The sequence below is a fragment of the Pelophylax lessonae genome (genome assembly GCF_965119305.1).
Source record: "Pelophylax lessonae genome assembly, chromosome: 3".
NCBI lineage: Eukaryota > Metazoa > Chordata > Amphibia > Anura > Ranidae > Pelophylax > Pelophylax lessonae.
The window spans coordinates 234,866,088-234,881,272 of NC_138770.1; the positions used below are offsets into that span (position 1 = coordinate 234,866,088).

General features: G+C 46.2%; 1 protein-coding gene and 1 pseudogene across 2 annotated transcripts in view; both read right to left on the reverse strand.

Annotated features, from left to right (window-relative positions):
* The window catches only part of LOC309550455, a 26,990-nt pseudogene extending 15,147 nt beyond the window's left edge, over nucleotides 1-11,843 (reverse strand). Inside the window, exons 1-2 of the transcript in view lie at nucleotides 11,828-11,843; nucleotides 9,197-9,445 (exon numbers count right to left, since the gene is read on the reverse strand). The product of the transcript in view is annotated as an uncharacterized misc_RNA (transcript). The remainder of the gene's footprint in view (nucleotides 1-9,196; nucleotides 9,446-11,827) is intronic.
* Nucleotides 9,859-14,433, reverse strand: LOC309551401 (uncharacterized protein). Its single transcript, XM_082251974.1, has 3 exons — nucleotides 14,237-14,433; nucleotides 13,992-14,132; nucleotides 9,859-9,964 (listed from the first exon to the last, which is right to left on the reverse strand). The coding sequence occupies exons 1-2, from the start codon at nucleotides 14,369-14,371 to the stop codon at nucleotides 14,022-14,024; spliced, it is 246 nt and encodes an 81-aa protein (XP_082108100.1). The 5' UTR covers nucleotides 14,372-14,433; the 3' UTR covers nucleotides 9,859-9,964; nucleotides 13,992-14,021.
* Between the last annotated feature and the right edge of the window lie 752 nt (nucleotides 14,434-15,185).

Here is a 15,185-nt window from a genome sequence, read left to right on the forward strand (position 1 = left end):
GTGAGCCCTGTGTGTGTGAGATCGGTGGAGGTGAGCCCTGTGTGGGAGATCGGTGAAGGTGAGCCCTGTGTGTGTGAGATCGGTGGAGGTGAGCCCTTTATGTGAGATCGGTGGAGGCGAGCCCTGTGTGTGAGATCGGTGGAGGTGAGCCCTGTGTGTGTGAGATCAGTGGAGGTGAGCCCTGTGTGTGTGAGATCGGTGGAGGTGAGCCCTGTGTGGGAGATCGGTGAAGGTGAGCCCTGTGTGTGTGAGATCGGTGGAGGTGAGCCCTTTATGTGAGATCGGTGGAGGCGAGCCCTGTGTGGGAGATCAGTGGAGGCGAGCCCTGTGTGTGAGATCGGTAGAGGTGAGCCCTGTGTGGGAGATCAGTAGAGGTGAGCCCTGTGTGGGAGAGATCGGTGGAGGGGAGCCCTGTGTGGGAGATCCGTAGAGGTGAGCCCTGTGTGGGAGAGATCGGTGGAGGGGAGACCTGTGTGGGAGATCGGTGGAGGTGAGCCCTGTGTGGGAGATCAGTGGAGGGGAGCCCTGTGTGTGTGGGAGATCGGTGGAGGTGAGCCCTGTGTGTGTGAGATCGGTGGAGGTGAGCCCTGTGTGTGTGAGATCGGTGGAGGTGAGCCCCGTGTGTGAGAGAGATCGGTGGAGTTGAGCCCTGTGTGTGTGAGATCGGTGGAGGTGAGCCCTGTGTGTGTGGGAGATCGGTGGAGGTGAGCCCTGTGTGTGAGATCGGTGGAGGTGAGCCAGTGGTGGAACTATCAGGTCACAAAGGTCATACTTGCAACCGGGTAAATGTTCTGACCCTGAAGGGGTTATTCTATAAATAATGTTGGAACAGCGCTTGCACTATGGATAAAATATCTGAACCCACAACACGATAATTCCAATAAAACCTTCTGATAAAGTGTCAGACAACTCCTGGGGTAACCCCCGGCTGTAGATGAATAGGTGTGCTGGGCTCTGTAGTCCCCCAGAGTTTGTGGTGCCTGTGAAGCAATATACCCCTATATAGCAGTAAATGGGGAATATCGGCATAAGGAGCAGAAGCTCTGATCCACTGCCAGGGTCCCGGTCACAGATACTCCGGTGGATGGTGGGTCGGATATCGCTTAGATGTAACCAGAGAGGGCGCTCTCCTAACCTGGTGACATCCGACGTGTTTGGATTGGAAAACACAAATCTTGGTCCAGGAGGGCTATTGGCAGGCGAAGGGGTCCTAAAAACATCCTACCCTAAAGGGGTGTGATTAAATAGAGTCTGAGGTGAAAGAGGGATGAAGGGAGGGAGAAAGAAAGAAAAAGAGAGATAGGGAGGGAAGGAGAGAGAAGGAAGGGAAGAAAGAGGGATGGAGGGAGAGCCGGCCCAGATCCTACACCACAATAGCAATATGTGTATGGCAGAACGTTTAACAATCACCAGATAAAGATACTCCAAATACCATCCCCCCAGGCAGATCCCATTAAACAGATACAAGAGATGGTCAGAGATTGCAGACATCATACAAGAGATGGTCAGAGACTGTGCGGACATGATACAGGAGATGGTCAGAGACTGCGGATATGATACAAGAGACGGTCAGAGACTGTGTGGACATGATACAAGAGATGGTCAGAGACTGTGTGGACATGTCACAAGAGATGGTCAGAGACTGTGTGGACATGATACAAGAGATGGTCAGAGACTGTGTGGACATGATACAAGGGATGGTCAGAGACTGTGTGGACATGATACAAGAGATGGTCAGAGACTGTGTGGACATGTCACAAGAGATGGTCAGAGACTGTGTGGACATGATACAAGAGATGGTCAGAGACTGTGTGGACATGATACAAGAGATGGTCAGAGACTGTGTGGACATGTCACAAGAGATGGTCAGAGACTGTGTGGACATGATACAAGAGATGGTCAGAGACTGTGTGGACATGATACAAGGGATGGTCAGAGACTGTGTGGACATGATACAAGGGATGGTCAGAGACTGTGCGGACATGATACAGGAGATGGTCAGAGACTGTGCGGACATGATACAAGAGATGGTCAAAGACTGTGCGGACATGATACAATAGATGGTCAAAGACTGTGCGGACATGATACAAGAGATGGATTCAGAGATTGCAGTCATCATACAAGAGATGGTCAGAGACTGTGCGGACATCATACAAGAGATGGTCAGAGACTGAGGACATGATACAAGAGATGGTCAGAGACTGTGCAGACATGATACAAGAGATTATCAGAGACTGCAGACATGATACAAGAGACGGTCAGAGACTGCAGACATTATACAAGAGATGGTCAGAGACTGTGCGGACATGATACAAGAGATGGTCAGAGACTGTGCGGCTATGATACAAGAGATGGTCAGAGACTGTGCGGACATGATACAAGAGATTATCAGAGACTGCGGACATGATACAAGAGATGGGTTCAGAGATTGCGGACATCATACAAGAGATGGTCAGAGACTGTGCGGGCATGATAGAAGAGATGATCAGAGACTGCAGACGTGATACCAGAGACTGCGGAAATGATACAAGAGATGGTCAGAGACTATGCGGACATGATACAAGAGATGGTCAGAGACTGCAGATATGATACAAGAGATGGTCAGAGACTGTGCGGACATGATACAAGAGATGGTCAGAGACTGTGCGGACATGATACAAGAGATGGTCAGAGACTGCAGACATGATACAAGAGATGGTCAGAGACTATGCGAACATGATACAAGTGATGGTCAGAAATTGTGTGAACATGATAAAAAAGATGGTCAGAGACTGTGCAGACATGATACAAGAGATGGTCAGAGACTGCGGACATGATACAAGAGATGATCAGAGACTGCAGACATGATACAAGAGATGATCAGAGACTGCAGACATGATACAAGAGATGATCAGAGACTGCAGACATGATACAAGAGATGGTCAGAGACTGCAGACATGATACAAGAGATTGTCAGAGACTGCAGACATGATACCAGAGATGGGTTCAGAGATTGCGGACATGATAGAGAAGGTCAGAGGCGAAGGACACAGCTGACAGCAGAGGCTTCTCACAGAGCCATGAAAATATACAATGTTCTGTGTATGGGGGAGGGGAGGGATGTCAGTGAATACACCGGTCAGTGCAGTTTCCTCACTACATACATAAAGATAAGGAGTGGTGTGTGTATGGCTGCTGCTCCCCCCCCCCACAAAAAAAAAAAGAGACAAAAAGCCGAGCTATCATGATTTTCCCCCAGAGACTGAACTGCAGGGTAGAAATACCCCTCTGGCTGCTTGGATGGCATCAGGTTGGGATGCCATATTCATCTTCACCTCGCTGAGGCTAGCCACACCCCCTCTCTGAGTCCCACCCAATCATTGAGAGGCAAACGCCACCTGACCTCCTTGCATGGTAAATCCGGTGGAGAGGATGAGGCAGGGGGAGAATCTGAGAAAGCTCTCATATTAACCTGTGTGTTACCCCGGCACTGGGGGGGGGGGGGGTTAAGATGCAGAGTCTCTACTAGCCTGGCTGCTGCCCGGGACATTGATACATTTTTGGGATTCTCCTTGGGACAGCAGTCAATTTCCTGTGAATGTCCTGGGAAATCTGTGAGCGTTGGCAACTATGCATTCCCCAAAAATCCAGTCCCTCTCTGACTCCTATTGTGTGACTCGTCATAGTGTCTCTGGAGGGGGATCATTCCTGTGTAAAATCTTACAGAAATCTTCCCTAATCCCGACCTTTAATTATCATTTCACCCCCCCCATATACAATGTCTGGAACCGCCATTTACTGACACTAATAACTCCCCTCGTGGTACAGACCATAAATTCCCCCATTGTAATATACGGGGTTATTCTACATTTCCACACTATACAGTATCTCACAAAAGTGAGTACACCCCACTTAAAATGTCCAAATTGGGCCCAATTAGCCATTTTCCCTCCCCAGTGTCATGTGACTCGTTAGTGTTACAAGGTCTCAGGTGTGAATGGGGAGCAGGTGTGTTAAATTTGGTGTTATCGCTCTCACTCTCTCATACTGGTCACTGGAAGTTCAACATGGCACCTCATGGCAAAGAACTCTCTGAGGATCTGAAAAAAAGAATTGTTGCTCTACATAAAGATGGCCTAGGCTATAAGAAGATTGCCAAGACCCTGAAACTGAGCTGCAGCCCAGTGGCCAAGACCATACAGCGATATAACAGGACAGGTTCCACTCAGAACAGGCCTCGCCATGGTCCACCAAAGAAGTTGAGTGCACGTGCTCAGCGTCATATCCAGAGGTTGTCTTTGGGAAATAGACGTATGAGTGCTGCCAGCATTGCTCCAGAGGTTGAGGGGGTGGGGGGTCAGCCTGTCAGTTCTCAGACCATACGCCGCACACTGCATCAAATTGGTCTGCATGGCTGTCACCCCAGAGGAAGCCTCTTCTAAAGATGATGGACAAGAAAGCCAGCAAACAGTTTGCTGAAGACAAGCAGACTAAGGACATGGATTACTGGAACCATCTCCTGTGCTCTGATGAGACCAAGATAAACTTATTTGGTGTCAGATGGTGTCAAGCGTGTGTGGCGGCAACCAGGTGAGGAGTACAAAGACAAGTGTGTCTTCCTACAGCCAAGCATGGTGGTGGGAGTGTCATGGTCTGGGGCTGCATGAGTGCTGCCGGCACTGGGGAGCTACAGTTCATTGAGGGAACCATGAATGCCAACATGTACTGTGAATACACAAAAAAATAGTCCAGGCGCTGATCCTATAGAAATGTACCTGGGTGATGATGGAACCAAATATTGCGGTGGTATATTAATGATCAATAGACTGTGACTTGCCAAGGCTGCCAAACCCTAAACATGGGATGAAATCATGAATTGGCAATACTGGAAAAGAAGGGTGGCGCTCACTGGTGTCTATAAATTTCTGTCCTCTATGGATTAAAGACTGGAAAGTGTCTCTTTTAAATAACAATGGTATTTATTGAAATCATGAATGGATAAAGGGTTCAAATATTAACACAACAGTCCCGACAAAGCGCATGTGCGCGAAACATGTAGTTGCGGCAACCAGAAAGCAAGATTGTTTACACACGTGACCAGCCCGACTTCCTGTTCGTCACTTCCGGTGACGCGATCCCCACGTCACTTCCGGCCATCGCGGAAGTAGCGGAGGATTCGGGAACCCGATGCAGGCAAGCTCTTATCCACGTGGGACTGTGCGGCGGCCGCGCACAGTGTCCCCCTTCCAGCCTGACAACGGCGCCAATGCGCTACTCGAGGTACCCCATTCTCCACTAGTGATTTTTCATCAAGTGGGACGCCAGCAGATCCCCAGGTAACACCGGCTATAATCTGCTGATCTACATCTCCCTTGGTATCCCATAGCAACCCAAGGAGGTTTAGGACTGTCAGGACTGTCGTGTTAATATTTTAACCCTTTATCCATTCATGATTTCAATAAATACCATTGTTATTTAAAAGAGACACTTTCCAGTCTTTTATCCATAGAGGACAGAAATTTATAGACACCAGTGAGCGCCACCCTTCTTTTCCAGTATTGCCAACATGTACTGTGACATACTGAAGCAGAGCATGATCCCCTCCCTTCAGAGACTGGGCCGCAGGGCAGTATTCCAACATAACGACCCCAAACACCTCCAAGACGACCACTGCCTTGCTAAAGAAGCTGAGGGTAAAGGTGATGGACTGGCCAAGCATGTCTCCAGACCTAAACCCTATTGAGCATCTGTGGGGAATCCTCAAACAGAAGGTGGAGGAGTGCAAGATCTCTAACATCCACCAGCTCTGTGAGGTCATCATGGAGGAGGGGAAGAGGACTCCAGTGACAACTTGTGAAGCTCTGGTGACCTCCATGCCCAAGAGGGTTAAGGCAGTGCTGGAAAATAATGGTGGCCACACAAAATATTGACACTTTGGGCCCAATTTGGACATTGTCACTTAGGGGTGTATTCACTTTTGTTGCCAGCGGTTGAGACATTAATGGCTGTGTGTTGAGTTATTTTGAGGGGACAGCAAATTTACACTGTTATACAAGCTGTACACTCACTACTTTACATTGTAGCAAAGTGTCATTTCTTCAGTGTTGTCACATGAAAAGGTAGAATAAAATATTTACACAAATGTGAGTGGTGTACTTAGGATTTATATAGCGTGAAGTATAATATGCTGCGCTCACCTAATATACTCTGAAGTAGTGAGAAACAATTATGGCAAACAAAAAAACCTTACAATGTGCAAAAACAATATTAGTGAGTCACTGTTGCAAACATACAATCATATATGAACAATGTGCAAACACAATATATGTGAAAAATCCAAGTAAATGGAAAAATTGGTGAGTATAGTCCCATAGACCAATCGATCAAAATTGCTAAAAATTGCTAATAAACAGTCTCTTGAGGGATGACTATATCAGACCACACTGGATCTTTAACACCTTCACCAAAAAGGCCACCCGGTGTGCATGAGCGCTTAACAGAGGGCACAGACCCCTTGATTATAGGGGGTCAGTGCAAACAGGATGTATATGCAGGATGAAGATCCAATTGCTAAGAGCATCTGTGCCCGACACAGGAATCCTCCTTGTATCCACCTGGTAGATCTTAATAGCTATCTCCGTACTCCTCAGCCCCCACAGCGCTCCTCATAGTAATAACGGATAACAAAAAAGGCTGATATGGTGAAGTACGCTCAAACAGGTTTATTTGGATACAAAATAGATACACTTACAGTGTAGCAGATACAACGGGCATTCAATGAAACAAGCCGTGGACATCAGAGGCAAACGCCGCTTCCGCGTTCCAATGTGCGTGCCGCCTGGTCCCGGAAGTTCCGTAGTTGCGTGATTGCGATTAACGAATCCCGACGCGTTTCGTCAGCACATAGGCTGTCGTCATTAAGGGTCAAGGGTTTCCACGGGTTTTTTGCAGCTCCCATTTTTTGGTGTACGACACCTATATATGTGTGTTATATACTCACATATATTCAATTGCACAGTCATTTAATTTTGGGTGTTGATTTAATAGTTATTCATTTTTCTGTTGCGCAGATACTATTGGCGATTAACGCTAATATTATTTCAGGATTTATATAGCGCCAACAGTTCACGCATCGCTTTACAATTTGAGAGTAGACAGTTCAACTACCATACACGTTAATACAGAAGGAATCAGAGGGCCCTGCTCATTAGAGCTTACAATCTAAGAGAGAGGGTCAAGAGATGCAAGAGGTAATAACTGTGGGGGATGGGCTGATGTACAGTTGTTAGGTAGGGCAGGATAGGCTCCTCTGAAGAGATGAGTTTTCAGGGATTGTCTGAAAGTGGACGAAGTAGGAGATAGTCATACAGATTGGGGCAGAGCATTCCAGAGTAGAGGCTCAGGAGAAGTCCTGGAGGTGAGCATGGGATGGGGGGACAAGAGAGCTAGATAGCAGGAGGCCTTAGGAGGAACGATGAGAACAATAAGGTTGATATTTTAAGACCAGGTTAGCGATGTAGCTGGGGGGGGGGGGGCAGAGTTATGGATGGCTTTGTAAGTTGTTGTTAGTATTTGAATTTAATTTGTTGGTTGTGTGTCAGCCAATGGAGGGATTGGCAGAGAGGGGTAGCTGACGCTGAGCGGTTTGTAAGGTGGATGACTCTGGCAGCAGCATTCATGATGGACTGAAGAAGGGAATACCCTATTTAAAGGTAAGCCAATGAGAAGGGAGTTGCATTAGTCAAGTCGGGAGATGACCAGGGAGTGGATTAGAAGCTTTGTGGTTTCATTGGTAATCTTGGAGATGTTTCAGATGTTGGGGTGGCAAGCTTTGAACAGCAACTGGATGTGGGGCCAAAAGGAGAGTTCAGAGTCCAGGATTACACCCAGGACCCTGGCATGGGGGGACGGGTTGTCGGGGACACAGTCGTACTGGCATTTCTGCCAGTACTAGTCATGGACGCTCCTGGCTCAATCGACACAGCCCTCTGCTGGCCCATCAGGGAAATGGCCACAGGAGAACTGGCAATATTACCAGTAATAGCAATAGTCGCTCCTGCCTCAATTGACACTGCCCTCTGCTGGCCTATAAAAGGTGGCCATAGGAGCAGACTCATTGCTGGATTATCTCTCAGCTTCCTGTGACCTGAACCTTGCTATCTTCTTAGACTTCCTGTTGTGACCCGGCTTGTTTCTGAACCATCTGATCTCCTGATGGTGATTGACCCTCGGCTTGCTTCTCGGACTTTGCTCTTGCTACTACCTGCCTGTTTCCCCAGTGCATGCCCCCGGCTTGCCTAAGGACTCTGTTTCTGCCTGCTCACCTGTGTATGACCCCGGCTCGTCCCTGTTCTACTACTTACCTTGCTCTTGGACTGATCACCTGTGCATGACCTTCGGCCTGGCTTTTACTACTCCTCTAGTTGCCTGCTTCACCCAGAGTTCCTGCAATCATCTGGTGCTCACCACAGGCGACCTGTGCTACTTGGGATGCTTCACCTCCTGTACCACTTCCAGGGGGTGACTCGCACTGAGTTGCAAGGGAAGCCCTCTCTGCACTTCGGCCTCCATCCAGAACGTGACACGGGTTGATAGTTGTGCTATTGATTTTGACAGAGAAATCAGGGGAAGAGGGACGTGGGGGAGGAAAAATCAAGAGCTTGGTTTGGATAGGTTGAGTATGAGGAAGTGGTGTGACATTAAGGTTGATATGTCGGTTAGTAAGCTGGTAATGCTTGAAGAGACTAATGGAGTGAGCTGGGGGGGGGGGGGGAAGTAGATAGATATAGATTTGGGTTTTATCCGCATAGAAATAGTATTGAAAGCCATCGGAGGCAATCAACTGACCCAGGAAGGAGGTGTAGATTGAGAAAAGAAGATCAGGAGATCCCTGATGTACAGGAAGACAGGACTTTAACAATTCCCTCACTCAGAGCAGGAAAGTAGCTAATCCCCCGTGTGAAATCTCTGATGTGTGTAAAGATTGGACTTCTGTGAAAAACATTTCCCGCACTCAGGACAGCAATATGGCTTCTCCCCCGCGTGACATCTCTGATGTGTGCAAAGATTGCACTTCTTCGAAAAATATTTCCCGCACTCAGGACAGCAATATGGCTTCTCCCCCGTGTGACATCTCTGATGTATAGAAAGAGTAGCCTTCCTTGAAAAACTTTTCCCGCACTCTTCCTGCACTCAGGACAAGAATACAGCTTCTCACCTGTGTGCAATCTCTGATGTCTGCAATAATGGGACCTGTCTGAAAAACATTTCCCACAGTCAGAACAGGAGTACAGTTTTTCCCCCGTGTGAGACCTTTGATGTGTGACCAGATGTGATTTATGTAAAAAACATTTTTCACACTCCGAACAGGAAAATGGCTTCTCTCCTGTGTGCGATCTTTTATGCCTATCAAGATGGGATTGAAAACGGAAACACTTCCCACACTCTGTACAGGAAAAGCTCTTATCTGTTGGAAGGACGGCACTGTCCCTCACAGTCTGAGGTTGCTCAGGATAAGAGGAATACGATGGTCCAGCACTGTCCCTCACAGTTTGAGGTTCCTCAGGATAAGAGAAATACGATGGTCCAGCACTGTCCCTCACAGTCTGAGGTTCCTCAGGATAAGAGGAATACCATGGTCCGGCACTGTCCCTCACAGTCTGAGGTTCCTCAGGATAAGATGAATACAATGGTCCGGCACTGTCCCTCACAGTCTGAGGTTCCTCAGGATAAGAGGAATACGATGGTCCGGCACCGTCCCTCACAGTCTGAGGTTCCTCAGGATAAGAGGAATACGATGGTCCGGCACTGTCCCTCACAGTCTGAGGTTCCTCAGGATAAGATGAATACAATGGTCCATCTACACTGTGTGGTGCCGGATGGTTTTCTCCTGGACTATACTGTGTGATGTCCTCATCTTCTACTTTACAGTCTGGAGACAAAGTGAGACAATCCTCTGAGGTTTTCCTCATCTCCCGTCCATGTACTAAAATAGTAATACAAAGATTATTACTAGACATCAGCAGATTGGTTCCCCTAAACCAGGACTCCAACCACATCAGCAGTGTTGCTCATCTTACTTTAAAAAAGTAATTAGTTACAGTTACAAATTACTTCTCCCAAAAAGTAATTGAGTTACTGACTGTTACCACATTGAAAAAGTAATTAGTTACTCAGAAAAGTAACTGCGACTTTTTTTTACTATTCTATAATGCAATTACGTTCTATAAGATCTTTAATAGTGGTGGCGGTGTGGCACACTGTGGGGGTCTGAGTCCTCCTAACTGTGACTAACTGTATTTTGTTTTGTTTTTTGGTACCTGCTGCCTGAAATGGTGGTAGCAGTGTGGTGGTGGTGGCGGTGTGGCACACTGGTGGTGGTGGCGGTGTGGAACACTGGTGGTGGCGGTGTGGCACACTGGTACTGGGACACTAGAGCAGGGTCCCCATAGATCCCACTTTAGAGCAGGCCAGGGTCATCATCAATCCCCCTTTAGAGCAGGGTCCCCATAGATCCCCCTTTAGAACAGGCCAGGGTCCCCATAGATCCCCCTTTAGAGCAGGGTCCCCATAAATCCCCCTTTAGAGCAGGGTCCTCCAAACATCCCCCTTTAGGGAGGGGTCCCCATAGATCTATGGGGACCCTGCTCTAAAGGGGGATTTATGAGGACTCTTTTCTAAGGGTGGATCTATGGGGACCCTTCTCTAAAGGGGGATCTATGGGGACCCTTCTCTAAAGGCACTGATCACTGTATTGGTGTCACTGTTCCCCAAAAGTGTCACTTAGTGTCAGATTTGTCCACTGCAATGTCGCAGTCCCACTAAAAATCGCTGCTATTACTAATAAAAACAATAAAAAAAACAATAAAAAAAGAAAAAGTCCATAAATCGATCCCATCGTTTGTAGAAACAATAACTTTTACACAAACCAATTAATATAGGCTTTTTGGGATCTTTTTTTACCAAAAATATGTAGCAGAATACATATTGGTCTAAAATGATAATATAATGATTTTTTTTTTTTCAAAATTTGTTGTTTTTTTTTTTTTTTTTTTTTTGTTTTGTTTATAGCGCAAAAAATAAAAACAGCAGAGGTGATCAAATATATCCAAAAGAAAGCTCTGTTTATGGGAGAAAAAAGGAGATCAATTTTATTTGGGTACAGCGTTGCATGACTGCGCAATTGTCAGTTAAAGCAATGCAGTGCTGTATCGCAAAAAATGGCCTGGTCATTAAGGGGGGTAAAACCTTCCAGGGATGAAGTGGTTAAAAGACATCATTATTAAAAAAAAAGATAATACAGCAGGTCTCAAATATTGTCAAGTAGAACTGAATTAGCAGTAAGAGTTTGTTTACACATGTGGCAAGGACTGCTGAGATCACTTTTTAGAGGTGTGTGCCAGGCGGCAATATGGAAGTGATGTCACCTCCTCATCACCTGTTTTAATCCTCTAAATGCAGCACAACTGTAATGCAAATACAGGCATTGTTCCTGCAGCCTCAATACAAAGCATCATGTCTGTGGCATCTGTACACTTTGCAGCCTAGGGGAGAGGAAGGGAGTGATTAAAATGAGGCTCAGCCGTGCCTGCAAGTGTAAATGAGCCCTAATAGTAAGAAGGTAAATGAATAAAGCACAGTGCCTCCAACATAACTAATCCAATAGCACAAAGTGACTTTAGGAACTATTAAAAAGTCCACTGAGTACTCCTTGATTCTGCAATCATTTCCAGGTAAAAATAGCAGAACAACATTGCACTCTACCTGTAATGCTACAGTCAGTGTTCTTACATCAGGTCTAGTCCCAGCATGACGACATCTGTCCCCGCCCACCACCTGCAGTGCTTACTTCTGTATGCTTTCATCATTCCAGGTCTAGTCTCTGCATTTCCTGACTGTTTCTGTCCCCGCCCACCACCTATCAGACCCGTAGCACAAACTCTAGGGAGGTGCTACAGATAGTGGGCGGAGCCACAGGCGAACACAGAAGCTGTCTGAAAATGCTGAGACCAGACCCAGAATGATGAAAGAATACAGAAGCAACACTGCAGGTGGAGGGCAGTCGGCAACAACTTTGCCCAGATCATTTGGGTGACTGACAACTGTCAACCATGCCTGTCACCAGGGCAGCCATCAGGGGGGGACAGCCCATACACATGTAGGGGGCCCGGGCATTCCAAGGGGCCCAGGCCCCAACCAACGAGACCGAGTTGTTGCTGCTGTAGTAACTAGCAGTTGCTAAAGCAGGGCAGCTGCAGAGTAAGCTGATGCAGCTGAAGGGATGTCTCTTTGCTGGATTGCGCTGTCTCTTTGCTGAAAATATAAGGCTGTCTCTTTACTGGATTGGGATGTCTCTTTGCTGAATATATGAGGCTGTCTCTTTACTGGATTGGGATGTCTCTTTGCTGAAAATATAAGGCTGTCTCTTTACTGGATTGGGATGTCTCTTTGCTGAATATATGAGGATGTCTCTTTGCTGGCTTGGATTTATTTTCATTTATTAAGTTGTAAGAGAGTGTTAAAATAGAAGTGGGTGCACTGAAGGACTCGGTTGGATGGCCAGTGGGTGGATTCTGTGGGACGGCCAGTGGGCGGGCCCTGCGAAATGTTGGTGGTCAGGCCCGGAGGGGCCCAGGCCTAAAGCTGTGTAAGGGGCCCCAAAATTTCTGATGGCGGCCCTGCCTGTCACTTAGATGCATGCAGAAGGAGCTGAAGCTCCCCGCCCCCCTCAACTCTCCGCCCACCCCTTGTACAGACCCTGGAGAGGGGGAATTACAATTACAACTACTGCCATCTGGTGGCGGTAGATGTAATTGCGGTAACGCAGCCAAAAGTAGCGTCAACGGCGTTACAGGGAATGAACGAGTAATCAGATAGATTACTCGTTACCCTCAAAAGTAACTGCGTTAAGTAACGCCGTTTACTTAAACGCAGTTACTTCCATCACTGCACATCAGGCAGCTTTGTCTCCGAGGATCTTACAATTCCCTCCTCAAGGTAACTAGTAAATGGGCCTCTGATCTCCTACCAGTTTATTTCTTTATTCATGGACCTTAGTCAGAGAGTGAGGAAACAATGAGAACTGTCTTTTATAGGAGTGACAGTGATGAGGGGATTATAGGACGAGTGTCCCCTCCCCCTCTATCACTCCTCGCCATCTTCCCAACACAAGAAGTCCTGCACTTCCTTACTTAGTCCATGATTTAGTCATGAATAACAGCGGTGCTGAGCCCCCCCCCCAGAGGTCAGAGAGTGAGGATGAGGAGAAAACAACCAAGATGAAGACTGGACTGATCCTGAAGACCACCATCATTGAGTTATTGACTCCTCCCTCATTATCACTTTCTGTTTAAGGTTCCAAAGTTTGAGGATGTTATCACATTATTATCACCATGTAAAAGTCTGTCCTCCAATCAAATCATCAGATATAAAATGTCCAGCTGGTAGAAAATGGGTGCAAAAGAAGTAAAGCCTATGTAATGTACAACTTATTATATAGAATACAAAAGCTAGGATTATACAGTATCAGAATTATGTGCAACACAGAGTATATAGTGCAGGGGTCAGGAGTATGTAATGTACAACATAAGAGTATATAGTGCAGGGGTCAGGAGTATGTAATGTACAACATAGAGAATATAGTGCAGGGATAAGGAGTATGTAATATACAACATAGAGTATATAGTGCAGGGGTCAGGATTATGTAATGTACAATATAAATTATACAATGTAAGGGCCAGGACTCATAATATTGGTATTTAGTAATCAGTGGAAGCTTAAATGTTTACATGAGACAAATTGTAGAGGTCCCACACCGCTGCCTCCCATCTCCTGAGACTGCACTCAGTGACTTGGGTCTGATACTACACAGACATATCCTCAGGCACAGCCAGCAGACATCAGAGCAAGTAAAACTGGGAAAATTGCCGTCAGAGATCTTGCTAGACCTGGGCACTCTGGACCAATCAGAGAGCAGTATGGGTGGAGGAATGTATTTAGTGTTAATGACCCACCTGTGCTGATCTCTGTAGGAGTGTCTTCATTTATAAATGTTCCCGTTTTCCATCCTCCTCCATAGACTGCTGGTCATCCCTCACATACGTCTCTTCTTCTTCTGCTTCAACCTCAACTTTTATATCTATCAGATCTTCACCCTAAAGAAAATAAGAGAAAAATCATCTGTAAAATATAAGCTCACATAATATAATCCACACACCATCTCCACAAGTCCATGTTCTAGATGCTCCGTCCCACCAACCTTGTAACATTGAGGGATGGTGTGACCTTCCTGTGTGGAATCCCGGGAATACAGAGAACGGGGACATCTCTCTGGTGAGTTCCTGGTATTAGTTGGCTCCATCATATCCTTGTGTCTTTCTGAAAACTCCTCCATCACTCCATACTCCTCATCCTCCTCTTTATACTCTTCTTTAACATCAATATTATCATCCCAGAGGTTTCCACTCTGAATATAAAATAAAACAATCATTGTATGCTGTGTATAAATTACAACTACTAATAATTGTCAATCATCTACCTGAGTACACTGCCGGCGTATAAGATTAATACTTCTAAGATCAAGGCTCTTTCTATCAACATTCCTCCCACAACTCTGGGCACCTTACAATCCACTTACTCGTATCACTAGTGTACCTGTTCCCTCAAATACCTCGTTATTCATGTGACACCTTCTCCTCATTATACTAAGCTAACTTTCCTTCTTTATTTCAAGACATACATTTATCCCTGAAACAATGGGATCCTTACTGTATAATATCTCCTGGCTAGGCACGGTAAATGTCCTCAAAATGTGGTTCCTCCCCAAACTGCTGTACCTATTTGAGACTCTCCCGGTCCAAGTCCCTCTTTCTCAGCTGAAATTGCTGCAAAGTACCTTTGTTAAATTTTATATGGCACCATAAGTCCCATCGCATAGCACAATCCACTTTGCTTTGGCTGAGATCTAGGGGCAGTCTGGGAGCACCTGACCTGTTAACCACTTCCCATCCGGGCCAATTCTGGCATTTCTCTCCTACATGTCAAAATCATCATTTATTTGCTAAAAAATATTACTCAGAACCCCCAAACACTAAAAATATATATTTTCAGCAAAGACCCTAGAGAATAAAATGGCGATCGCAGCAAGATTTCAAAGACAATTTTTTTGGAAAAAATACACTTTAATGAATTTTAATGCAAAAAATAAA

Coding starts and splice junctions, on each gene's coding strand:
- LOC309551401 (XM_082251974.1), bottom strand. CDS start 14,371: ATGGAGGAGTTTTCAGAAAGACACAAGGATATGATGGAGCCAACTAAT. Junction 14,133..14,236: donor CCATCCCTCAATGTTACAAG/GTTGGTGGGACG, acceptor TATTTTCTTTAG/GGTGAAGATCTGATAGATAT.